This window comes from Tamandua tetradactyla, chromosome 23 (assembly GCF_023851605.1).
Source record: "Tamandua tetradactyla isolate mTamTet1 chromosome 23, mTamTet1.pri, whole genome shotgun sequence".
Taxonomy (NCBI): Eukaryota; Metazoa; Chordata; class Mammalia; order Pilosa; family Myrmecophagidae; genus Tamandua; species Tamandua tetradactyla.
Genome location: NC_135349.1, coordinates 10,974,381 through 10,999,540, shown reverse-complemented (window position 1 = coordinate 10,999,540; position 25,160 = coordinate 10,974,381). Strand labels below are relative to the sequence as shown.

General features: G+C 51.4%; 1 protein-coding gene and 1 long non-coding RNA gene across 7 annotated transcripts in view; one reads left to right on the top strand and one right to left on the bottom strand.

Moving 5' to 3' along the window:
* Nucleotides 1-8,481, top strand: part of LOC143667108 (uncharacterized) — a 32,680-nt gene extending 24,199 nt beyond the window's left edge. The window contains exons 2-4 of one of the 2 annotated variants that reach the window (XR_013167857.1): nt 6,142-6,370; nt 7,462-7,883; nt 8,079-8,478. This is a non-coding gene — a long non-coding RNA (uncharacterized LOC143667108). Of the gene's footprint in view, nt 1-6,141; nt 6,371-7,461 lie in introns of both variants that reach the window. The other variant, XR_013167856.1, reaches the window with a different exon arrangement.
* Nucleotides 1-25,160, bottom strand: part of HIP1 (huntingtin interacting protein 1) — a 154,802-nt gene that overhangs the window by 12,612 nt on the left and 117,030 nt on the right. For all 5 annotated transcript variants that reach the window (XM_077140922.1, XM_077140919.1, XM_077140920.1 and 2 more), the window contains exons 6-22: nt 19,344-19,420; nt 18,852-18,913; nt 14,458-14,598; nt 11,957-12,014; nt 8,752-8,827; nt 8,511-8,651; nt 8,224-8,321; nt 7,790-7,862; nt 7,180-7,363; nt 6,606-6,694; nt 6,076-6,192; nt 4,918-5,019; nt 4,527-4,670; nt 4,006-4,141; nt 2,074-2,160; nt 1,325-1,432; nt 1,101-1,237 (exon numbers count right to left, since the gene is read on the bottom strand). In XM_077140922.1, coding sequence (XP_076997037.1) covers nt 1,101-1,237; nt 1,325-1,432; nt 2,074-2,160; nt 4,006-4,141; nt 4,527-4,670; nt 4,918-5,019; nt 6,076-6,192; nt 6,606-6,694; nt 7,180-7,363; nt 7,790-7,862; nt 8,224-8,321; nt 8,511-8,651; nt 8,752-8,827; nt 11,957-12,014; nt 14,458-14,598; nt 18,852-18,913; nt 19,344-19,420 — 1,830 coding nt within the window. The remainder of the gene's footprint in view (nt 1-1,100; nt 1,238-1,324; nt 1,433-2,073; nt 2,161-4,005; nt 4,142-4,526; nt 4,671-4,917; nt 5,020-6,075; nt 6,193-6,605; nt 6,695-7,179; nt 7,364-7,789; nt 7,863-8,223; nt 8,322-8,510; nt 8,652-8,751; nt 8,828-11,956; nt 12,015-14,457; nt 14,599-18,851; nt 18,914-19,343; nt 19,421-25,160) is intronic.

Below are 25,160 nucleotides of genomic sequence, written 5' to 3'. Positions count from 1 at the left end.
GGGCCGCGGTGGCTCAGCGGGCAAAGTGCTTGCCTGCTATGCCGGAGGACCTCGGTTCGATTCCCGGCCCCAGCCCATGTAACAAAAACGGAGAAACAGAATACAATAAAAAACAAGAAAATGTTTAAAAATGTTTCCCTTTCTTCCTTCCTTCCTTACTTCTATCCTTCCTTCCTTCTCTCTGTCTTTCCTTTAAAAAAAAAAAAAAAAAAAAAAATATATGAATGGTTTAAACCATAAGAATAAAGACCCTTGTTATCCACCACCCAACTTAGGAAATAGCTTAAGAAACATTACCAGGACCTTTGACATTGCCTTCGTATCCTGCCCTGATTCCGTCCCCTTCCTCTGTACGCCCCATTCCAAGATAAACAGAATTCAGAAGAGTGGTGATCACGTCTTATTTTTTTTAACTACATAGAGATGCATGCCTAAACAATAAATTGCTAAGTTTGCAGGTCTTGATCTTTATACAAAAAGAATCACACTGTATGTATTTTTCTATGCCTTGCATTTTCACTCAACAGCGCTGTGTGTGAGATGAATCCTATAACCCAGCAATTCCATTTCCAGGTATACACCCTAGAGAAACGCTGGCACATGTACATCAGGAGACATTAGAAGAACGATCAAAATGGCCCATTTATAATAGCCCCAAGTGGGACAGAACCAAAATATCCATCAACAAGAGATCAGATATGTAAATTATGGCACATTCATACAACGGAATACTACAGGGCAGTGGAAACGAACCTTTCAGCACAAATGGATTTCTTGAACAGAATAGAGAGGGGAAAAAGGAAGTGGAGGGATACTGATAGTATGACTCCCTCTTACTTAGTTTAAAACATGCAAAACAATATATTATTACTTAGGGAGAAAAGAAAAGAATATGGTCCTTCTATGTTCTTCTAGAACTCAGATTAGATATTTTATCCTCCAAATCTCTTCACCTCTCTCTTCCATCTTATAAAATCTGGGCCATGTTCTGGGATCAAGTTATTAAGTGCGGAAAGAACTGTCAAAGACCAGTAGGGGTTCCCGGCAAAACTCCCACCAAGGACAGCAATGATTCTCCTTGGTAAGGCTGTTGACACTACCTCGCCAATGGCCGTTATCTTGCCGAGGCAGTCCCTCATGGCTGCGCTGCTGGCCTTCTCGAGGCTTTCCTTTTCCTCCAGGGAAGCCAAGAAGATGAGCGTCTCCCTGCCATACTGTTTGCAGGCCTCGGTGAGTGCTGGAGATGGAAGGCGACAGAGACTCTTAGAGCCCCCCTGGCCCCCCACCTGCACCCCCCAACAGCTCCTGGCGTCCTGGCACTCACAGTCGGCAGGCTCTGGAGGGGCTCTGAGGCAGGTGATGCTCCCCTGAAGGATGGTGTCACTGGTCAGCTGGGCAAGGAGGGTGACTGAATGGAGAAGCCCACTGATATCTGCCGGGAGTTGAAAGGAAAGTTTCTCAGTCCTGGCTGGGGGAGGGGAGGTCGTGTGGACTTGAACTGTGTTCCCCCAAAGGGCATGTTCCAGTCCTAATCTTGATCCCGTAAATGTGAACTTATTCACAAACAGGGATCTTTGAAGAGGCTATTAGTTAAGATGAAGCCAAACTGAATCAGGGTGGGTCCTATTCCAACATGACTGGTGTACTTACTAGGAGAGGAAATTCGGACACAGTTAATGGGAACTAGAAAGAGAGAGACGGCCATGTGATGGAGGCAGAACTAAGTTATGCCACAAGCCAAGGAACATCATGGACTGTGGGCCACCACTGGTTCCCTATACTCTTCAGAGGTGCATGGCCCCTGCCGGCGCCTTGGTTTTGGACTTCTAACTCCAGAATTGAGATGATCAATTCCTACTGTTTCAGTCGCCCAGGCTGTGGTATTTGTTACAGCAGCCCTGCAGACAGAGCTGCCCTGCTGCCCTGCTCACGAGCACAGAAACTCCTACAAACTCGTAAATGAGCACTCCTTTCTTGGTGCGCAGAAACCCACTGCTACCTCCACATTCAAACCACATTTCCAATCCTGCCCAGTTGTCACTATTGGCAGACCTTCACCTTCTCCCTTCTTACCTTCTGGAGAGGAAAGATACTGGCTCCGGCTTTTTTCTAGTTGTTCAATGCAGCTGGAAACGGACTTAATCTTGGACAGAAGGTGATCTGCAAGAGGGAAGGTGGGGCAAAGTTGGAACATTCTTACAGCCGTCTTCATCCTCACTAGTTAAGCCACCTAATGGGTGAGCCTGCCTAGGGGGTGGCTTCAGCCCTGCAACAGCAGCCCTAAGATAAGGGGAGGCAGGATGGTTGGCTACAGTGGTGCCGAATTGATGGACGCGATTCTCTTAAGCAGCTTCAAAAGCTATGCTTCTGAGCATGTCTGGTCCTTAGCCAAGAACCAGAGCACCTGCCTTTCCCAGCGTTGATTCTGCCTCTTGTTTCTCATCACTGCCCTTAACATTAAATCCAACCTTTTCTGTGAAGTCTTTCAGGACCTTCAGACTCACAACTCCTGAGCCCAGACCCTGCATTCAATCAAACTAATGCCTGAGCATGCTCTGCACCCAGCACAGTGGTCCCTACCGCTGGGCCTCTGCACCCAGCACAGTGGTCCCTGTCGCTGGGCCTCTGCACCCAGCACAGTGGTCCCTGTCGCTGGGCCTCTGCACCAAACACAGTGGTCCCTACCGCTGGGCCTCTGCACCCAGCACAGTGGTCCCTGTCGCTGGGCCCCTGCACCCAACACAGTGGTCCCTACCGCTGGGCCTCTGCACCCAGCACAGTGGTCCCTGTCGCTGGGCCCCTGCACCCAACACAGTGGTCCCTACCGCTGGGCCTCTGCACCCAGCACAGTGGTCCCTGTCGCTGGGCCCCTGCACCCAACACAGTGGTCCCTACCGCTGGGCCTCTGCACCCAGCACAGTGGCCCCTACCGCTGGGCCTCTGCACCCAGCACAGTGGTCCCTGTCGCTGGGCCTCTGCACCCAGGGGCCGTAGGAGTTCAAAGCGTGGGCTTGCGTGTCACCCTGCCCAGGTGCGACCCCCGGCTCGTGACTTCAGATCATGTCTACCTCCTCATATGAAAGAAGCTGACGATGGTAGGACTTGGCAGTGTCATTGTGAGAATTAGCTGGGCATGTAAAGCACTTAAACAGCTTGCTAGATGCTCGCTGTTTTCTTACTCGTCTTACCCCCCTCTCCTCCCCCACTGGTTCATGCCTCTCCTCTTCCTTCCAAACCCAGCTCTTGCCATCGCTTCACAGAATCCACCCACAACTGCCCTGTTTCCTGGCATTCCCTCAGTGTGCTCCTTCATTTGTAACTTGTATTTCTTTACAGATGGGTTCCCTGCTGAATAAGCTCTAACAGTCCTTGCTGTATACTTCATCAAATCGGGACCTTTCTATTTGATAATAAAAACTCAGCCTTCAGCTGTTCCTTCCCTTCTGCTCTGTCCTTCAGGGGGCATCTCAGTACTTTGCCAGACCACCCCTCTGCTGGAAAATGAGCTGTGATGAGATCTGCTCCTAGCTCAGTCTAGGACCCTGTGAACCCCCTCATGCCTCTCCCTGGATGCCCCGTGGGGGCACCAAGGCCCTCCCCTCTCCCCCCAGAAGCATTTCCTGACTCAGAGCAACACTCCACCTGCAAGCCCTCAGGACTCTGGTGCACGCTGTGGACTCCCTGCTATTCTGTTGGGATTTTTATTATCTATGCCATTCCAGGCTTATGATACCTGCCCATCTAAGCTTACAGGCGACCATCTCTTGAATCAGACCCCATTTCTCTCGCAAGAGAGACACAGGATTGTGTGCTTCTCTTCCGATTTGCCTTCACAGTTGTTATGAGGGATCTTCCCAAGGGCTGTTCCACCAGTGTGACTCAGGGACTAAAGAAGATCACACTGGCACGACAGATCACACCTGGTGTCCTATGAGATTCAGCCCCAGCAGGTAGCTACAAGCTGTAAGGATGCAGCACTGGGGTGCGGGAACATTGGGAGTGTACCTGTAGATCCGGCGCAGCTGATGAGAGTGGGTTCCTCCAGTTGGCTCAGCGCCTCCTCTATTATCTGCTCTGCAGCCTTCTTGGACTCCATTAGAAGTGTTTTTCGTTGGTCCTTTGCAAGCTGCTCCACAGATTCCTAGAAATGGTTCAGGGAGGTAAGAGTCTGCACTCAGAGCGGCATCTATCCACAACACAGCTGGACTCCTTTCATCTCTGCTCAAGTTGCTGCTTATGAGATCCAAGCTACCTTGACACAGGAGGCAATGGGGACAGATCACAGCAACCATTCTTCACTCCTGGGAGAGAATGCCAACTGCATCCCTTTCTGATTGAGAGCTTCTCACATGAAAGAGAGTGCTTTGCTTTCCCCGTCTGCTTTATGGACCACACAGGGCATCCTGGCACTAGGAATCACATCTACGCAACGCGCTCATGATTTGGCTGAAGCCCCGATTCTCCTTCCCAGCTTCTCTGCCCCCAGAATTTGGAAGTGATCAGTCCGAGCAGCCCGCGCCACTTGCCTGTGTGCTGGACAGCGTGCGCTGGGTGTGCCCCAGCTGTTCCCGCAGAGCAGCTAATTCCTCGTCCCGCTGAGCCGCTGCAGTGGCCAGGCTGCCCCGCTCCTTCTCTAGCTCGGCGATCTGGTTGGCCCATTTTGCTTCTGACTACAGTGGCAATACACAGGAAGGGTTAAGCCGCCTCCTTCCCCAGAGGTCCAAACCCACCACGGGGCCACAAGAACAAGAAGTAATGTCTCTTTAGCCAGCCACATTCATTCCCCTTTCATATCATTTCCCACTGATTCCACACAGGACCAGCTTAGACACGTGTGGGATGCTGGATGACAGGTCCCAGCAATGCTGGAACCAGAGGGAAAAAAAAATGAGGGAGGGAAAGAAAGGAAGAGCGCACCTGAGCAGAAGTTTCCAGGCTGCCTTGGAGGACGTGGAGTTCCTGTTTGCTGGTGGCAAGTTCTTGCTTCAGGCTCTCTAGAACCTCCCCCTGTTCTTGAGTCTGAAGGAGAAGAAAAGCAGGAAGATTCTGATGTGAGTGATAGTTATGGGGGTAAAGGAATGTAAAAATCCCTTGAGCTATAAATGAGAGATTTGTTTATTTTAATGTATGTAAGTTATACCTCAGCAAAAAGTAAAAAAATAATAATAAAAGAAGAAAAAAAGAAGGTGGGACCCTAGGATGTACCAAAATTATTTTCACTCTTGGAGGAATGTTAGGGACGTTTTTCAGATGTCCTGCTTACGCCCAAAATACTAACTCAAGTAGGGCTGGATCTTTTAACAGGCTTCCTGACTCCTGGAAAACTGCTGGGTGACACCATCTGGAAATGATTCCCTTTCTTTGATCTTTCTAAGCTATATTTTTCAAAGAGTGGATTGTGACCCATTAGTAAGGATTTCCAACTAACATTTTAACGAAATGAAATGAAAACAGAACAGAAAGCATCCAAATGCATTCATTTGGTAAAGATAAATACTGTTCGGTGAAACTCAGTTCATTAGATTTATATATCTTTTTTCTTTTTAACTTTGTGTCACAGTCAGAAAATATGAAAGCAACTAGGCTCAGCCTAAGAATCTGCTTTCATCCAGCTGACATCCCATGCCTGGCCGCTACTGGCTCTGATCTGCCTGCCCTGAACGCAACACGGTTGCTCCCCCCTTCCCTGCAACATGATGGGGCGTACTTCCATCTGCAAGTCTGTGTGAAAGCTCGTCCTTCCTTCTGTCTTCTTATGCTTCATCTTCCTTATACTCTCCTCAACACTCACCTTGGAAAGCCTCTGCTGATGAATCCCCTTCAACTTGGGTCCCTTTCCTACTCCCTGCCCCTAGCCTGCATATGCCATGGGCGGCCGGGCCCTGTTATTCAGTCTGGCCTCCGTGGGCCTCTTGCAGGGCTCTGGGGGGCACCCACTAACCCACAGAACTGCCCATGGAGTTGATAGAAGACAAAGTCTTTTGACAAGTGCAGGGCTCAGGACCTGCCTCCAAGCTCAGGGAGACACACCCCTGACCCCCACCCCTGGCCCCATGCATGTCATCCTCTCCCCACCTTCCGCTGGGCCTGGTCACTTATGCGCTGGAAGGAATCCTCCAGTTCTTTTTTCTCCCGTTCCAGATCTGCCTGCGCTTGCCTTGCCGCAGACACCTGTTTGGTCACCTCTGCATTCTGGAAGGGAAGAACAGCGACCTGAACTGGCTTTTCTCAGGCTCAAAGGACAGCTTCCTTCTGGGACAAACAGTAACATCCTGAGCATGGGTGCCCTAGCATTGGACTCCAGAATCACTGCCCTACTCAGAGGGAGGCCAGAGTAAAGCCATTGTCTGCAGACGCTCGAGCCCTGCAGGTATGCACAAAGCTAGTACAGATACAGATGGTCACCCTGGGGCTGGCAGCTGAGCCAGAGCTCAAGATCTGGGAAGTGAGGGAGCTTGAAAAGCTGTGGTTCCCAAGAAATGGTGGCAACCCCCTGGAGACTGGTGGGGGCACTGGGCCTAGAGAAGCCACAGGCCTGAGCTGCATCTCCCCCGTGGTGTGGGATCCGCAGGCTGGCTGGGGTGGGGGTAGGTCGAGGGGCCTACCTTCCGCAGCAGGTCAGCATGGTTCTGAACCAGCTCGCTGTACTTCTCCTTTAGCTTGCTATACCGCTGTTCATTGGCCTGGGCTCTCCCTGTGTTGTCAAGGACCAAGATGAGGAGCTGCCCTGGCTGGGGCCCTCTGCCTGGCCCCCGGTAGGCCAGGGTCCCTAGAACATCCCCTTTCCTCTCTGCAAATGTATACACCTTCTTCTCCCTCAAAATCCTACTTACATAGTCTCCTCCGGAAAGTTTTTCTTTGAAAGAAATTCACACAACTGAAATCACTCCACGGATTCCCGCAGCCTCATTCCATAGGAAACATTACTTCCTCAAAGCATTCAGCTTCGTATCCATTTTTTTCTCAGGCTCTCTGTCCCGTCTCCCTCTCCTCCTGTCCACCGTCACCTCCGTCTCCCCGTCTCCCTCACAAAGGGCTCTTTACAGGCTGGACTCAAACCTGCCCTCCGACTGAGACAAGAGCCGGCCTTCCTGATGGCCCTGCTGGAAGGAGGCGAGGCCCGGGCTCTGCTGCCTGCCCCCCCCCACCCCCCCATGCCCCGTCCCCGCGGCCTCTCACTTTCTATCTCCGTCAGGCTCCGCTGAGCCTTCTCCGTGTCTTCCCGCTTCTTCTTGAGCTCGTCCAGCTCGGCCCGGAGGAACTCGCTGTCATCGGCTGCCTGCTGCCGCAAGTGCTGCTGCTCGGCCAGCTCAGCCTCCAGCTCACTGACGCGGCCCTTCAGCTGCAGCACTGCCCGCTGGCTCTGCGGGAGGCACCGGGGCTGGGTGGGCCGGGGCGGGGCAGGCATGTCCTGGCGCGTCCCCTCCCACGACTAAAATCAGCACCGGGCTTTTCCTCGAGAGCCAACTCCAAAGGCCTCAGGACCCTTAAGGACCTCTGATCACTACAAGGTACCCTGGCCCCAGCACCGGGCATGGCAACCAGCCACCAGAGCTGCAAAGCGAGCCTTTCCTGTGGCAGGTGAGAAGACTCGGGCTTTCTAGGTGAACTGCGGCACACAGGGAAATATCAACAATTGCGACCATGGGAGGAAGACTGGGTTCCTTTGGCCCTAGTGTTTCTACTTATTAACACCCCCCTTAAGATAAGACCCAACAGATATCTGTGTGAAGCAAATTTAAATATTAAACTCCGTCATGTTACGGTGAAGCAGAAAGGCTATTCCTACCTCTGTCTTCATGTTTTCCAGCTGGGCCTTCAGGCCACTGATCTCTCTGTACAGCTGATCGATTAAGTAATCCCTGGGAACAGAAGGAGAACAGGTTTGTTCCCACCGTGCTTTAACCCTCTTCTTTAAATATGGGCTCGGGGATCAGGGGAGGACATTTAAAACGTGATACTTTAGGGACAATTCTTTGAAAAAATTCCTTAGATTATACTCTGTTACCATATGCTATACTAGTCTTATACCAGGAACGTAGTTATTTCAGCATCATTTTATCTTTCTGGGATTAAAGGGGCTGATATTTGAGGATCAAGACAGCCTTTGTACTCAAATATCTAAGCAGAGCACCAAGGAACATGAAGAATTCTTCTTTGCTTAGATATGGCTGGTCTGACTCTGTTTCCTGAACCTCCAGCCTTAACCCAGCTGGGACTCACTTCTCATCCTTGTTCACGCCATTCTGACTGTTGAAATTGAAGGGATCACTGCTGAACGAGCTGCCAAAGATGTCATCAAACTTGTTGTCAAATAAATTCTGCAGTGACCAAAAGAGATTGAGGACAAAGTTAGGCATCCCGACAGTTCCACTGTGGGTGACACGCGGGGCATGGAAGGGCGGGCCCTTTCTCCAGAGGCTTCAGCCCTCCAGGAACTGCAAGGCAGGGGGCAACTGAGAGTCGGAGCCAGACAGCCCTGGCCAGGGGGGCCTCCCGGGGGGCCTCACCTGCTGGGAGGCATCCATGTCCATAAGGCCGTCCTTCTCCAGGACGGGCTCGCTGTCCGGGGAGGAGGCCTCGGCCGGGATGACCACCACAGGGCTGATGTGCTCGGACAGGGCTGAGGCCCGTAGGAAGTTGGGTGGGTTCTGAAGAGGGAAGACAGGTCCTCAAGCTGTGTCACCTTCCCTGGTCACCTGCCAGCCCCACCAGCCTCTCCAGGGGGCCACACTGGCCAGGCACGCCTACCTCGGGCAGCTGAGGGATCTGGATGAGCCGCTTGAAGTACTGGAGGTTGCTGGAGCGGTAGAACAGATCTTTCAACCTGGGGGCGGAGAAGGAACTTAGGGGTGCTGGGTGCCAGCCCTGGGTGAGGGGTGGAGCAGCCACCCAGCTGTTACACTGCCTCTCCGGGCCAAAGGCCCAGGCTGCCAAGGAGATGGCTTCCAGGTCACCAGGACTCAATTATGATGCCACAAGAGGATATTTACAGCCAGTCCTGGACTGTCTGGTGGTGAGGAAAGAGTTGTGCATGCCACACATCCTTTGAAGGAGTAGGTAATCCAAAAACGAACTTCTGTATCACTGTAGAATATATGATGTCGTCTTTCAGATTTACGTTCCTGGGAAAGTTTGACTTAGCATCACATTAAAACAGACTTAATTTCTCCGAGTATGAAACTAATTGACCATCGGGAAATGGAAAGGAACTCCAGGTATATGTGCTGTTACTGAATTCACCTTGATTTGGAGCTACCTGTCATCTCCCCGATTAGACTACAATCTTCTTGAGGGCAGGGACAGAGCCGGGCTGAGCTACGCTGACCATAATACATGCTTAGAAGAACCACTCAATAAACACCTGTTGGAGAAAATCAACCTATCCTGTGTCCTAATCTCAGATGAATATGGGTATGAAGAAGCCAATGTGTTTTTCCCTCCCCCAAATTTTCATTTTGAAACTAACCTCTGAGGACCAAGAAAGCTAGAAGCATCCAGACCCACGTAGCTTAGTGACAGAGGATCAAAAATCTTAACCCCAGTGACCTGCAGCTGTTTTTTCTAGCTCAGCCCAATCAATGGACCCCCTTTTTGTGACCAAAAGGTCTCGTCACAGCCTGTGGACCCCACATGGTAGATGTCCTGGGACATCAATGTCGCCTTCCGTGTTTTAAACGAGGGCTCAGAGAGACCATGTCAGTGTGGAAGGGAAAGCACGGCAGCTGCTCACTGGGCACATTGTTTTCCTAAGCCAGGAAAAGAAAACTAAAGGAAATAAAACCACCTGACCCCATGTCCCCTTCTTTCTGGGACAGAGCCAACAGTAATAGGCTCAACTGCTTTCGCAAGCTACCGGAATTTAACATTCCAGGAAGTCAGCCCCAGGGCCTGTCCCCTAGGATTTAATAAATCATTTATTATGGAATATGTACCAGGCTTCTCAAATGGAACAAGGAAACCAGAAGGTTAGCACAACCCTGAACTTGTCCTCTGATGGCTGCTGGGGAACCAGCAAGAGCCGCTTAAGCCCGGGATTCTAGGAGCTATGGTTTCCCTGTCGTTAAGGATGTAAAAATTAACAGGAGAAACGAGAGTGCCAAAATATATAGAGCTTGGCCAGGGTGCCCTCCCCAGCTGCCTCTGACCTCCCACCTCCCACTCCATCCCTTCCCCTCCACCTGGGCATACTTACTCAAACAATGAGCTGCATTTCTCATCTGGTCAGCTATTTTTTTCCCCCCCAATGCACTGGAATAATTTACCCCTCAGCCAGTCAATCTCTTTCCTGCCAAACTTCTCTCTTAGACAAGATAGCTGGCTCATTAGCCCATTCATTTGTTCAAATATGCATTGTGCACTAGATGCTTAATTCACTGCTGAATGCCAGGTGCACGATAATGGACAGGATGGTCAAACAGAAATAAAGTTATACTAAGAATATGAAGGAAGCAAATAGGATGCTGAGAATATGGGGTGGGACATGGTCGGGGTGGGCAGGGAACGGGGAAGGAGCCCCGACTCAAACAGGTAGTCAGAGATGGCTTCTCCGAGGAGGTGACAAAGAATGACCCAGGCAGTGAGTGTCCCAGGCAGAGGGAAGGGCGAGTGCCAAGGCCCCATGCGAATGAAACCCTGTAAGCAATGAGACCAGGTCAGAGAGGAGAGGCAGGGGCCTGCACAAGCAAGGGCCTAGAGGCCGTGGAGAAATTTGGATTTTATTCTAAATGTGATCAGAAGCCATGAAAAGGTTTTGAGCAAAGGATTTATGTTTTTACAAAGTTGTTCTGTCTGCCGTGTGAGGACTGGATTGTAGGGGCAGGACTGGAAGCCCAGGGGCTCCTGTCGGCATTACGTGGTCCCTGCAAGGGCAGTGCAGCGGCAGAGCGGAGCTGTGGATGGAGCCAAGAGGACTGGCAGAGTTACCAACTGAGCCCGCGATGGATTGCACATGGGCACTGAAGAAAACCGCCGGCTCTACCTCGCTGGCCTAAATCGCTGACAATGTTCACTGAGATACAGAAGACTGAAAAGAAAAAGGTTTTGGAGAGAAAATCGGAGTTCAATTTGAGATTTACTGTGGACACGGAAATGTCAGATGACAGCTGGCTGCGTGAGACTGGAATGCAGAGGTATGGGTTGGCTAGATGTTTGGGAGTTGTTGGCATGTAAATTTCCTCAAGGAGAAGAAAAGAGAAGACGAAGCCGTAGGCACAAAGCAGGCCGTGATGCCTTGTGGAGGGCTGGATGACGTCCCCCAGTTCGGATGCTCCTGGTCTCGGGCCACTTTCCAGTGGGTATGCGGCCACGGGGAAAAGGGTCTCTTGAACAGGTTACTTCAGTTCAGATGTGGTCCCAATGAATCAGGCTGGGTTTTAATCTGGTTTACTAGAGTCTTTTACTTTTTTGGAGTCTTTAAAAAGTAGCGTGAAGTTCAGACAGGGGAGCAGCTATGGGGAGAAGCCAGAAGCTGGACCTCAATAGAAACCAAAAGAGAAGACGCTGCCAGATGCACTGCCATGTGACAGAAAAGCCAGGAACCGAGGCTCACCGGCAGCCAGCCTCACAATGCCGCAGTCTTTTGGGAGAGAGCGTCACCTGGCTGACAGCTCGATTTTGGACTTCTCCTAGGCTCAAAACTGTGAGCCAGTAAGTTCCCATTGTTTAAGCCAACCTGCTGTATGGCATTTGTTTTAGCAGCTAGGAAATGGAAACATTCATTCGTAATGAATGGATGAAATCTCATTCTTCTATATGCTTCTGTGGGATTTATTAGAGAACCAAACAACGTCTTCCCAGCCATCGCCACCATCCTAGCTACTTTCCCTCCCTTTAGAGCTTCAACGTGCAGATAGCCTCACCCTTCAAGTATTTTAAAGCAAGTGCTCTTGCATAAATTAATTGATTTTCTAGGACTCTTGGATTCACCTTCTCTCCTTCCACTTAAGCCACTTACTTTGTGAATTGCTCCATGAAGCGGTCCCGGTGGCCTTGCAGGGTGTCGGCTGGAAGACCTGGAAGACATTGGAAAAGACAGTGAAGGGGAGGAGGACCAGAGGGCCAGTAAGCCACACAGGGCTCGGAGGGAGGGACCATCCCTCCTGGGAGTTGGGCAGTCAGATTGGGGAAGGATGCGGACTCACCAGGGGACACCCATGGCCTAGAGCTGCTCCGAGGGCTGATGGGCAAAGGAACCTGGCAGGACCAGGGCAAAAGCACGTGCTCCACGGTGGCACTACAGTGTGGGAGACGGGGGCAGGGGGGCCTGACCGGGTAGCAGGCCCTGGTGGGGGCCAGCTGCTCCCAGGTGGTGTCTGCACTTTCCTAGGGGGAAGCCCGGGGCTGACCTTCGTCTACAAGAGATCCATAGAGCCTGCCTGGAGGGCTGCCTGTAGAAGGCAACAACGCAGGACTGAGCCTCAAGGGATCTAAGTTCTGGTTTTGGCCAGGTCACTGACCCACTGTGTGACTCCAGTCCAGCAACAGCCTCTCACCTCCCAGACCAAGTAATCCTACCTTTTCATCTATGGTTCACCACTCAAGCAATCCTTTTATTTTTTACATTTCAATTTTTGTTATTTTTCAATGTGGGAATACATTCGTTTGGTCCAAGTAGGAAGTACATTCATAAGGTCTGATAATTCAGAGGGCAAAAGTTCATAGTGGATGAAAACAGTACTTTACCTCTGTGACTGTCCTGCAAGAACCCACAATTCCAGTCTATCCATTAGAAAACTATAGGACAACCCCCCATTGAGGGTTCTTTGACAAAATACCTGCTTAGTTCTCCTCAATATGGCCAAAGTCATCAAAACAAGGGAAGTCAGAGAAACTGACCCTACCAGGAGGAGCTTAGTCATGACGACTAGATGTCATGTGGGAACCTGGATGGGGTCTGGGACTCCAAAAAGGACAAAACTGTGGAAATCCCAAAAAGTAGGCATTGAGTTAATAATAATGCATCAACTTTGGATCATTTGTTGTGACAAATACGCCCTCCTGATGTAAGGTGTCAGCGTGGAGGAAAGTCCATGTAGGGGCAGGGGTGGGGAAGACCCTCTGTCATGTCTGCAACTTCTCCGTAAATCTAGAACTAGTCTGAAATGGAGAGTTCAGTTCTAGAACAGTAAAGAAGTACAGAGAGGGGTGGGCCGCGGTGGCTCAGCGGGCAAAGTGCTTGCCTGCTATGCCGGAGGACCTCGGTTCGATTCCCGGCCCCAGCCCATGTAACGAAAACGGAGAAACAAAATACAATAAAACAAGAAAATGTTTAAAAGATGTTTCCCTTTCTTCCTCTCTTCCTTCCTTCTATCCTTCCTTCCTTCTCTCTGTCTTTAAAAAAAAAAAAAAAGTACAGAGTGTGCCTCCTGCCCTCCCCCTGGCCACACAACTCCTCTGCCCACGGGCACTCGGTGTGGGGCTTGTGGATGAGGGAAGCCCTTGAAGTCCCACAATGATCACTTCCCTCTTCTCAACAAACTCACCATTTTATGAGAAGGAAGTGAGGATGTTTGGGGCAAGCTGGCTTTTGTCTCATTTTAGAAATGAAGAAAAGTGTGTTTGTAGTCGGAGCTTCTAAGCACTGCCTCCCTTCTCCCTTTGGGATTCTGTCCACCCCCTCTACTCTCCTCAGGCAGGACCACTTGGAACCCAAAATTCCAATCTCCACCCTTACTCCTCCACGAAGCTGTCCTGGATTAATGAGAGCTGCTGTCCTTTGTCCTGTCTCAACCAGATTTGCTATTTGTCAATGACCTCAGTTACAGAGCTCCTCTGCTGTCCTCTGGCTACCTGCTAGCATCCGCTTGGGTGTTGCCTGGTGCTCCACCACCCACACCCTGTCTGCCCACACCCTTCCTGGTGGCTGCATACAGTGTGGCCCAGGGACCACCCACAGATTCATGTGTCGATATTTACCCAAATGCAAGCCCTACATCCTACCAGACATCCTAAAGCACACCCTATGGGGTGGGGGGTGGGGGTGCAGGCACATCATTTTAAACAAGAGCACCTGAAAGCATCGGAGCATCTGCGAGACAAGTAGTTTTTAAGAGGTTCTGCCTTGGCACCCTAAGGACCTGTGCTGAGGTGAGGGGCAGCCCTCCCCTTACCTGCACATTTTATATTTCACCTTAGATTCCACTCGAACAGAGGGAAACCTCTGACGGCACGGGCACAGGGCAGGGCCCAGGTCTGGGATTATCTGTGTGGTTCCGTGCATACACCATGTAGTTGATAACTGCATTTTGTATTGATGGTGACATGGTGAAGCTATGTGCAGGGTGAAGGGAGAGGAGCCATCCGGGGGCACCACTAGGAGAAGCCAGGGGCGTCACTGCACATGGCGAAGGTGACCAGAAGCCCCAGGGCCTTTGAGAACAGAAGCAGAAGGCTGAGGGCGCTGCCTAGGGTGCGAGTGGCTGCGCTGCCCTGGGAGACCCAGTCGGGAGTACTCACAGGAGTGGAGTTTGAAGAGAAGCTTGACAGTGTAGTCATAGAGGTGGCTGCAGTCCAAAATGACCTGGATCAGCGGGGCGAGGCGGCACTGCCCAGCCGTCGTGACGGACACCGAGCGGGACATGTCCAGAGAGTTGAACACTGGGCAGAAAGGGGGGAGCGGAGGGGGCGAGAGGCAGTAGAGCTAGGACATCACGGGTGGCCGTCTCAGAGGAGCAGAAGGATCACATTTACCACCACCCCCCAAAAGATATTCTGTACACGTATCGTCTGATGCAATTTACTTAACCCTTAAAACGCCCCCATGTCAAAGGTAAGATATTGGAGGTAAATAAGCTGAGAAGAGGCTGTGCTGGCTGCTGGTAGGTGAAGAGAACAGAGTCCACGCGGCTGATGACTAGCCCAGGAGCCTCTGCTGATGGTGAAGATGCTCAGGGTGCCGCGACCGAGCCCCCAGGCCCTCCCGTGTGCTGAGCCCCATGGCGGCCCAGCAAAGGGCAGCTCAGCTCTGGCCCGGGCCAGCTCCTGGAATGCAGCAGAATCTGCTCTGTCCTGTCTCTGAGGATGCCCCAGCCTGATGAGCCAGCAGAGCACATCAGCTTCTAGGGCTTCTGACTGAATGGGGAGACGGTTTATTATCCAAGGAAGCCTTCCGTAGGGAATTGGAATTTCAGGATCATCCAATCCAGCCACCCTCATGTGTGAGCTCGACTGGTGGTATGCCCTGACCCAGGGAAGCACCAAACTGGGGCTGGCCAAAGGTGACGTGCGGGCAAGACATCAAACATTGATAAGAAAACGAGGAAAAGAATAATTTAGCCTGGGCTTCCTCGTGGGCTGCCCATCAAGATACCATCTTTGACCACAGGTTTTCTTGGGGCAGCAGAAGCGGGATGGACAGAAGCCCTGGGGGACAGCAGAGGGCCCAGGGGCCAAGGCAGGTGGCAGGAGGTTGAGACTGAGGTCTTTGCAGGAGCCTTTCGACCTGAGTATCGTCCTCCACTCCCCCAAGTTCCCCTCAATTTCGCGCTCCAGAGACCCCGTTGCAGCAATAACTTCCTGCCTGGATCTCTGACCCAGCAATTCGAGACTGGCGAGAGACTCGACTCACATCATGGCCATGGCTTATCTGCCCTCTTGCCTTGGCTGCCCACTGCCTCTGAAGGCCCCCCAGCGTGGCCACCTCTCCCGGAAGGTCCTACCGAGTGGACCCGCCCCCAGAGGAAAGCCTGGCCAGTGTGTGCTGCCAGTTCCTGATTCTGCCTAACCGGGCTCCCCCGGCAGCTTAAGTGCCCAAACTGTTCTAATTAAAAGGCAGCTTTTCTTCTTGATACATATGAAAAGCTGCTGTCACAGAATGGTCCCAGGTCTACTGGCTTCACTCTGGCAAGAAATTGCAAACTGCTCCATCTCCCAGCCTGCCCGCCAGGAGTGCCCTCTTGACATCCAGCAACTTCTACAGCAGTGTGACCATGGCCAAGTTACTCAACCTCTCTGGACCTCTGCTTCCTCTTCTGTAAAATCCTGGTGATTACAATAGTACACGGCTCATACCGCTCATGTAAAAATATCCTATTTTTGCATGAGAATATCATGTAAAATGCATGATGTGCTATGGGGCTTAATTCTACATTAGAATCACCTGGGGAGATTTAAAAACACTACTGTCTGCCTCACCTCTGCCACCCAATTATTTCTGTTGTTCTGGGGGTAGGGTTGGGGGCATCAGGATTTTTTCAAAAGCTCCCCTCACCCCGGGGTTGTGTAGCCAGGGTTGAGAACCACTGGCATAGGGCTTAGCAGGCAGCAGAGTCACCCTGAGGAGCACCAGCCATTGGAGTTCTATGGTGAAGGAAATGTTCTTTATCTGACTACTAAGTCCAGGAGACCTGGCCAGTACAGCCAAGGACTTAAATTTTCATGATTTCACTTCAATTAATTAAAAACTCAATTAAAATAGATAGTCAACCCGTGGCTGGTGGCTACCACACCATAGGCCTGGAGGGCTTGTTGAAGCGCAGATTGCCAGGTCCCATCCCCAGAGATTCTGAGTTAGTAGGTCTGGGGTGGGACCTGAGAATCTGCATTTCTTGCAAGCTTCCAGGTGATGTTGACGCTGCTGGTCTGGGGAACACACTCTCAGAACCTGTGAAGATGCTTGAAATAAAGGTTAACCATAGTTTGACCCTCTGTTTCCCAGAGCGCTGAAAGCCAGGCAATGACATCCTTCCTAGGACAGTGGTCAGAACCTCATGGGGTCATGGGACTCAGGAGCTGGAGAGACTGGTTCCAGAAGGTTCTATGGCAGCCAAAGTGGTGACATAGGCCCGCCTTTAAGGTGTTCTTCCAACACCAGTTCTTAATTTTTATGGCACATACATGTAGGCCACTGGGGGAGGGGAGGAGGCATAGGAGGTTCTTAATTCCAGATCAGTGCTTGCTCAGAGCCAAGAAAGTCAGGACAATTTAGCCATGGAGGTGACTGTGCAAAGACGGGTTTACATACAGGTAGCTCTACTCTAGAAGATGCTAAGTAATTCATTCGTCCCAGATTTTCCTGCTGGAAGTCGACAACAGCATTTTTGAGCTCTGTTCACCTGTGATTTCTTCATTGTTGCTTACCGAAAGGAAGCATTCTTTAAATTTTTGGATTGAGCACTTGCTACTTACTAGGCATAGGCTAGTACACAGGGAATTCTGGCGAGCAGGACAAGTAGATGTTGACAAGGATAACTGATGAAAGTATTATCAAGCGGACAACTCATGAAAACAGAGCTGGTGTCACAGGACATGGGAGCACAAAGCACAGCTGGAGAGACCCCTGGGTGGGGTGCACTAGCCCCCATCACACCTGCATTCTCTCAGCCTGCTTGGGTCCTTTTAGACATCAGCACTATTTCTGCTTACTCTCATTCCACTGATCTGTCAGGGGCTGGGAAGGGATAGCCTCAAGGTTGAACTATCAGACTTGCTTTCCCCTAACCACTGCAGCTGTGGTAGGCAAGCAGCAGGCTCCCCGAGGGGGCGGAGGCTGCCAGGAGCACACTAGGGCCAGCTGAGCTGCAAACTTCCAGGCTGGACTTTCCCAAGGATGAGAGTTCCTAAAACACCACTCACTCCTCCATTCAAATGAAGCACAGCCCAAAGCCAAATGTAAATGAATTCTGCATTATTTGCCTAACGCCTTCCATCATGACACTAACTAATAAACACTTGTGAATTGGCCACAACAACGTACAGCTGCTCATATACTCATATGCAAACATTTCCAATGGACTTTAAAAATGTTTCTATGCCATGTCTCCCACCCGAGTGGGTAAAGCCCTAGGGCAGGGGCAGTATTCTGGGTTTCATTTTTACTTCTCTACTGAGTTTTCTATCAGACCCTGCTCAGAGAGGTTGCTAGTAGACTAAGTCCCTTCTCGCTTCTCCCACAAATCCTGGCGTCTGTCTGGTGCACCTGCCCTGAGCTGACAGGTCACACAGCAGCAAGGAAGGTGCCGGCCTGGCCTGGGCCCAGGACGGTGCTGGGACAGTACAGGCTGGTGGCAAGTATTTGCTGCACAGACGAGCAGGCCAAAGGGAGTTGCAGGCTAGGACGAGAGAGCCCCTGTCTTTTAGGAGAGTCTGATTCCCAAGAGCCCAGATGCCGAGCAGGTCGCCACGTGGGCGAGGACACTTCCTGGGTGGAACTCTCACTTTCACAGAGTGGCAGACTCGTCCTGCAACACCTCGAATCCTGGAAAACTGCCTCTCGTGTTTCCCAGGGAGAGGAGCGGGAGCCAAGGCTGGGAGGTGTGGGGAAGGGAGGACACGGAGAAAAGGGAACCCCTGCTTCCATCCTCAGGCTGGTCAGGGAAGTGCAAGAGCTGACAGCTGGGGATACCAGCACGCCCAGAAGCAGGGAGCCCAGAGGGGCTCCACGGGCTTCTCCTGTGGACTTGGGAGACAACCAGACTCAAACCAACCAAGCAGCAGACACGAGCTCTTCCTCTGCAGCAGAAATGAATTCTCAGTGCTGGCCCGGCTCCAAGGAGAGGACAGGGCTGTGCCAAAGGACCAGTGGTGCTGTGGCCAACATGGGAGGCAAAGAGGCTGGACCTATCTCTGGGATCTTGGAGGCCCTGGCTTCAGGAAGGAGCCAGCAGGGAGGGGGCGGCAGGGGCTTTTTGCTCCAATATGAAATCACTGAGTCTAAAATCACCAAGGCCGCCCTCCCAGCCTGAGCAGTCAAGAACAGAGACAAGGAGGGGCATCCCTCCATTTTCCTGCTCTCTGCACTGCAAGACTTTAGGGAGGGGTTAGGGGGCCAGGCTGGCTGGTCAAAGCAGGGAATGAGACCGAGGTTAGGCAATTCCCAAAAGGGCCGGGGCCAGTGGGAGGGAGAGACTCACCAGTCTGGAAGAGGTTTAGTTCACACTCCAGGTAGTCAAACATCTCCACTGTTAACTGGAAACTGGGCCCAAGAGGAAAGAGAGGTTACATTCCACAGCCCCAGGAGAGTCTCTGACTTGCCCCTTCCCCCATGTACTGTCCCCCAAGAAATATGGGCATGCATGTACACACATCCCAGCTCCAACCTCAGCTCCCACCCAAGTGAATTTTAAAGTTATCTGTAGACTGAGGAAGGCAAAGAGTCAACAGGGACACTGGCAAAGGAGAGAAGAGATGCCAGTGTTGGGTTAGGAGGATAGGAGTGCAAACAGGGGAAAGCCTGGGGTGCGAGGCAGGCTGGCTGGGGTTTTGGATGAAGCAGCAGCAATAAGAGGTCCCAGGGGCTCTGGTCCCCACCCCGCCACTCGTCCTCTGTGTCCCTGGTGGGGAGGGATGGCATCTACAAAAGCCTTCTTCCCCGCTGGGCCCAGGGCACGAGGCCGGCCACGTACAAGTTGTTGACATCACTTTCTCCTGCCTCGTCCAGCTGCCGGTCACTCATCTGAAGGTTGCCTGGGAATCTGGGATTCTGGAAGGCAGGCAGAGGAAGGAGTCAGAACAGGGCCCCCCATGCGCTGTCTGCAGAGCCCGCCTGATCCAACTCCAAGGGAGCAATTGGCACTGAGCTGGGGCAATGGCTGGACTTGCCTGGGGGTGGGTAAGTATGGGTGTGGGTGTCTAAGCTTTTCCCAGGGAGATGGTGTCAGTTCCTCCTGGGTGAACGCACACAACCTCACACACACAGCAAAGAGGTGAAGGGCCATCCTGTCCCTCAGAGCCCAGGACAGGCTCCTTCCTTACAGTCTGGACCCTAAGACATTCTTCTAGGGATGCTCTCCTGGTGCAATGAGCCGGAGCCCGTGTGAGCGGCGGGCTCTCCCTTATCCACACCACGGAAGGCAGCACAGTATTTACCCACAAGTACGTTCTGAAGCTTTCCAGGCTTCCTGCTGTTCTTTGGCTCTTTCCCGAAGCTGCTGCCCATTTAGCAGCTTGAGCCAAACATAATTAGTAAAATTAACTTGATGGCAGGACAACATTACGTAATACAAGAGAAACTATTTCGTATCATCCATCACTGCAGAGTATTTGTTTCTCCATCTCTGCGTCAGTGTGGGGTTTCTAGTTGATGGAACATTCTGGCGAAAGGGGAAGATGGGCCACTCCATTTAAGCGGGGCTTCTGAAGTCCAGCATGAGTACTTCAGGCTCTGATGATTGAAGTTGAGAGAGGAGGTAGGAGTCCGTCATTTTTGTTTTATGTCACCTCAAAGTCTGGGGCAGCGGTTCTCAAAGTGGGGTCTCTGGGCCAGGAGCATCAGCATCACTGCGTACTTGCTAGAAATAGAGATTCTCAGGCCCTGCCAGACATGCTGGACCAGCAGCTCTGGGTGTGGGGCCCAGAGATCTGTCTTAATAAGCCCTCTACGTGGTTCTGAATGGGTGGGCAAGTGGGGAGCTAGAACCACGAGGCTTAGCAGCGTCAGGGAACCCCTGGTTGCCAGCATCCTGGAGGGCAGGACTGGAGTGGGCTACAGGGGAGGGGCAGATGGACACCTCAGGCCTGCTAAGCTGCATGCAAGAGGCTTCATGTACTCTACTTAAGCCTCCTGACAGTCCAGAAATAACTGTTCCCAGTTAAGAACTGAGGCAACTGGGATTCGGTTAAGTCATGCAGGTAAGAAGATGAAGCCTGAACTCCAGTCATTCTGGTCCAAAAATATCACACTGCCTAGAAGTGCAGGTGGAAATACAACGATTGACATGCCATGGGGTCGGGGCTTGGAGGTGGGATGCAGGAAAGAGCTGGCTCAGGGCATCTTCTCAGCCAGACCAGCAACTGGCCGGTGAACACAAACATTTCCCAAGAATAGCTCAGCACAGGCTTCTGCAAAGATTCTCCAGGCCTGGATGTTCTCCAGCATGGCGACGTCTGATGGTCTCTGCCATTAGTCCATGCAATTACAGCTACAAGCCCAGCTGTCTACGCCTGGCACACAGAAGCTGTGACGGCACCTGAACTCCACTCAACTTTAAACCCTTGAACTCTTCTGACCATCTGCCTCCCGCACCTGCCCCTTGTCTCCCCTCACGCGTTCTGCAGACAGTTGGCCTCTCTGTGTTCAGGAGGCCCCTCCACCACCCTCATGCTCATCTGGCCCAGTGCTAAGGATCACCCGGGGACAGGTAAGGTGCGAGGTCAAAGGCAAAAGCAGGTCTGGTTGTCAAATGGTGCAACCACTGTGGAAGGCAGTTTGGCGGTTCCTCAAAAAACTGAATATAGAATTGCCATATGACCCAGCAATACCATTGCTAGGTATCTACCCAAAGGACTTAAGGGCAAAGACACAAACGGACATTTGCACACCAATGTTTATAGCAGCGTTATTTACAATTGCAAAGAGATGGAAACAGCCAAAATGTCCATCAACAAATGAGTGGCTAAACAAACTGTGGTATATATATACGATGGAATATTATGCAGCTTTAAGACAGAATAAACTTATGAAGCATGTAATAACATGGATGGACCTAGAGAACATTATGTTGAGTGAGTCTAGCCAAAAACTAAAGGACAAATACTGTATGGTCCCACTGATGTGAACCGACATTCGAGAATAAACTTGGAATATATCATTGGTAACAGAGACCAGCAGGAGTTAGAAACAGGGTAAGATAATGGGTAATTGGAGCTGAAGGGATACAGACTGTGCAACAGGACTAGATACAAAAACTCAAAAATGGACAGCACAATAATACCTAATTGTAAAGTAATCATGTTAAAACACTGAATGAAGCTGCATCTGAGCTATAGGTTTTTTTTTTTTTTTTTACTATTATTATTACTTTTATTTTTTTTCTCTATATTAACATTCTATATCTTTTTCTGTTGTGTTGCTAGTTCTTCTAAACTGATGCAAATGTACTAAGAAACGATGATCATGCATCTATGTGATGATGTGAAGAATTACTGATTGCATATGTAGAATGGTATGATTTCTAAAAAAAAAAAAAAGCAGGGCTGGAAGTTAAGGTCCCTCCAGTCGGGCTCCAGCTTCCCCAGCCGTTCAGTGGGTAGAGTCCACCGCTATCCTCAGCCAGTTGTTCCCACCGCAGACGAGTTCCCGGGCTCCACAGTGCCAAGGCCTCTGACGCTGGACCCAGACTTGGTGGCAGAGTTCCGCAGACCCCCTTGATGCCCCCATTTCTGCCACCCTCAGGCATCAGGTGCCCACATCCAGGACTCTTTGGCCATCTAGCCTCTCGTGCTTTGCTGTCCTCACAACAACTTCCTGCCCTTCCTTTCCCCATCCTGCTGCACTTTCAGGGAAGCCTCCAGCCCCAGCCTTCTCATGGAAGGCTCAGTCCACAGGCTCTGCAGCCTCTGGGAGTGACGTGCACTAACTTCCCATGGGCTACAAGGTGTGGTCAGCATTCTTCTAATGTCCCGATGTTCTCCACTTCACTGGAAAATGGCTCTTGCATGAAGGGTCATTAGATGCAGTATTTCCACTTGATATTTATTCTTCATTGGTACCTGCCAATCTACTGGTCACTGCCCAGTATTCACCCAAATCCCTGAAACCTGGGCCAGTCTTCCTTTTGTCCCAAGTCAGGCACCCTGGGGTTACAACCTGTGGCCTCCTCAATTTTAGACACCCTTGCTTCAGACACTCAATATCAGCTATTTACACTCACGGCCCTGCCATGACCTAGAATTGCACCTCAGCAGAAACTCATCACACCATCTCCTTGCTCTGATCACATCCTCCCTTCATCGTGCCATCTCCCTGCTCTGATCACATCCTCCCTTCATCGTGCCATCTCCCTGCTCTGATAACATCCTCCCTTCATCGTGCCATCTCCCTGCTCTGATAACATCCTCCCTTCATCGTGCCATCTCCCTGCTCTGATAACATCCTCCCTTCATCGTGCCATCTCCCTGCTCTGATAACATCCTCCCTTCCAGCCCTCCAACCCACACTCCTGCTGTCTGTGTCCGAGATGGCTGCCCCTTCCTCGATCCCTTCTCTCCCAGGCTGTCAGCACCCCAACCACATTTACCTCCTTGTCCAACCTGGGTGTAGGATGGTGACCTGGTCCTACTCGCCCTCACCCCTGCCTTTCTTGCTGCTGTCCTCCCTTCACACTGTGGATAAAACCTGTTGTGCCTGGATCCTTTCCGCATGTTCTGCACCTGGGACTAGCTTCCAAATAAATGCTCCCGGAGGACGCATGGTGAGCCTCGGTGCCTGTCTTGGTCGGCCAGGGCTGCTAACACAAAGGCCATAAACTGGTTGGCTTAAACTATACTGTCTCACAGTTTTGGGGGCTAGAAGGTCTAGGTGAAGATGCTGGCAGGCCATGCTTTCTCCAGTCTGTAACCTTCTGGGGGTGGATTGCTGGAGATGAATCTCTGCCTCCATCATGTGGCCACCTGCCTCATCCTGCTCTTTCTACTTTCATGTCCAAATTTCCTTTGCTTATAAGGACTCCACTCACAACGGATTGAGGCCCACCCTGATTCAGTATGGCCCTACATTAATAGGACCTTCGGAACCAGAGCTTAGGACTTAAGTCTTTTGTGGGGCACATGATCCAATCCAATTGTCTCCCTCAACAGTCCTTGTGGTGGCCTCTGGTTTTTTCCATCAATACCTGTTCCACTCTCAACCTGGCGCCTGGTTCCCACAGTTGGCCTCAGCACATGATCTTCCTTTTTACAACATTTGGTAACCACCTCAGCCTCCTGCTTCCCTGCCACAAATGTTCCTAGCTGTCCCTCCTCTCCTATACCCTCAAAGGAGGAGGGACCAGCCTCTTTCCTTGTTCAGGATCAGCCCCTCCTTGTGGGCTACTGGATCCAATCTAGGTTCTGATTTACTCCTTCCTTCATTTGACAAATCCTGACTGAGCCCATGTGCTGGGCTAGATACTGAGCCACACATGGAGGGCACAAGGAGAATGAGCAAACCTGCCCTCCGGCCTCTTGGGGCTCACAGTCCAGAAGAGCCCAGGACCTCACTTTTCTCGACTGTCAACCTCTGTCTCTTCATTCTCTCCCTTCTTTCTCTCACCCAGGTCTTTCCCACTGGCCCTTCATCTCCTATTATGGCCCCTCTCTCTGCTCCCTTTCCTGCCAATCTTCAAGAAATCTCCACCCCTCTGACCCATGGACAGCCGTCCTAATTCTGGCCCTCATCATCTTTCACACTGACAGCCTGGGTCTCCCCAAGTCCACTGCCACCCTGCTCCAGAAAGAGCAGTCTCAGATGTAGCTCTGACCATGTCACTTCTTTACAACTTGACCTGTCATGCACAGAACAGTCCAAGGAGCTGCTTGGGCAGCCATCGGGTCCTCTGTGGCGGATGATGCCATCCAACCGCCTGGTTGGCTGCTGCTCTCTGCTCTGCCCTACTCCTCACTCTAATGCGAATCTATCACTGGTTCCATACAAATGCTGGAATCTTCTGAGCCCTGTTCCCTCACAGCTCCAGTGAATCCCTCTGCCTGGAATGTCCACCCCATCCCTCTTTGTTTGACCACCTCCCCTCGTAGATGGGGGCCATGCAGGAGGGAGGGATGTGAATTGTCAGGGCCAGGGGGAAGACTGTGACAGACCATATTTCCCAAGGATGGCTGCCACCATATACCCCACTCTGTGTGCTTTTCTGACAGTGAGCCTGAGCAGACTGCCTCGGCCAGGACGGTTCAGGGGAAGTGAAGCTGTGCAACTTCTGAGGCCATTAAAAGGCTGTGAACCTCTACCTTGTTCTCTTGGGACACTTGTCTTTGGTGCCTGAGCCACCACATCAGAAGTCCGAGACTACCACGCTGTGGTGACACCCTCACTAGCCCCTGAGACTTCATGAAGAGAGAGATGCCAGGCCAGTCCCCAGCTGCTCTGCTCTATCCCTCGTGTGCTTGAGGTGGCATGAAAGACTTCTAGTAGGAACTGCCCTGCCGAACCATCCCTAACTTCCTGACTCACAGACACTGACAAATAATGAATGACTGCTGTTGTTTCAAGCTACTAATTTTGGGGATGATTTGTGATGCAGCAATAGATAACCAAAGCACTCTAAGATTGCACCCAGGTGTCGCTGCCTCTGGGAAGCCTGCCTGGTCCCCTGAAGTTGGGTGAGCCGTGCCCTTCCCTGCTTTTTGTTCCACCTTCTGTGTCTCTGACAGTCAGTCTTTATTGTACTTGTCCATCCTCTCTCCCAAATAGACTCTTGAAGGCAAGGACAAAGTCAATTCACCTTTCC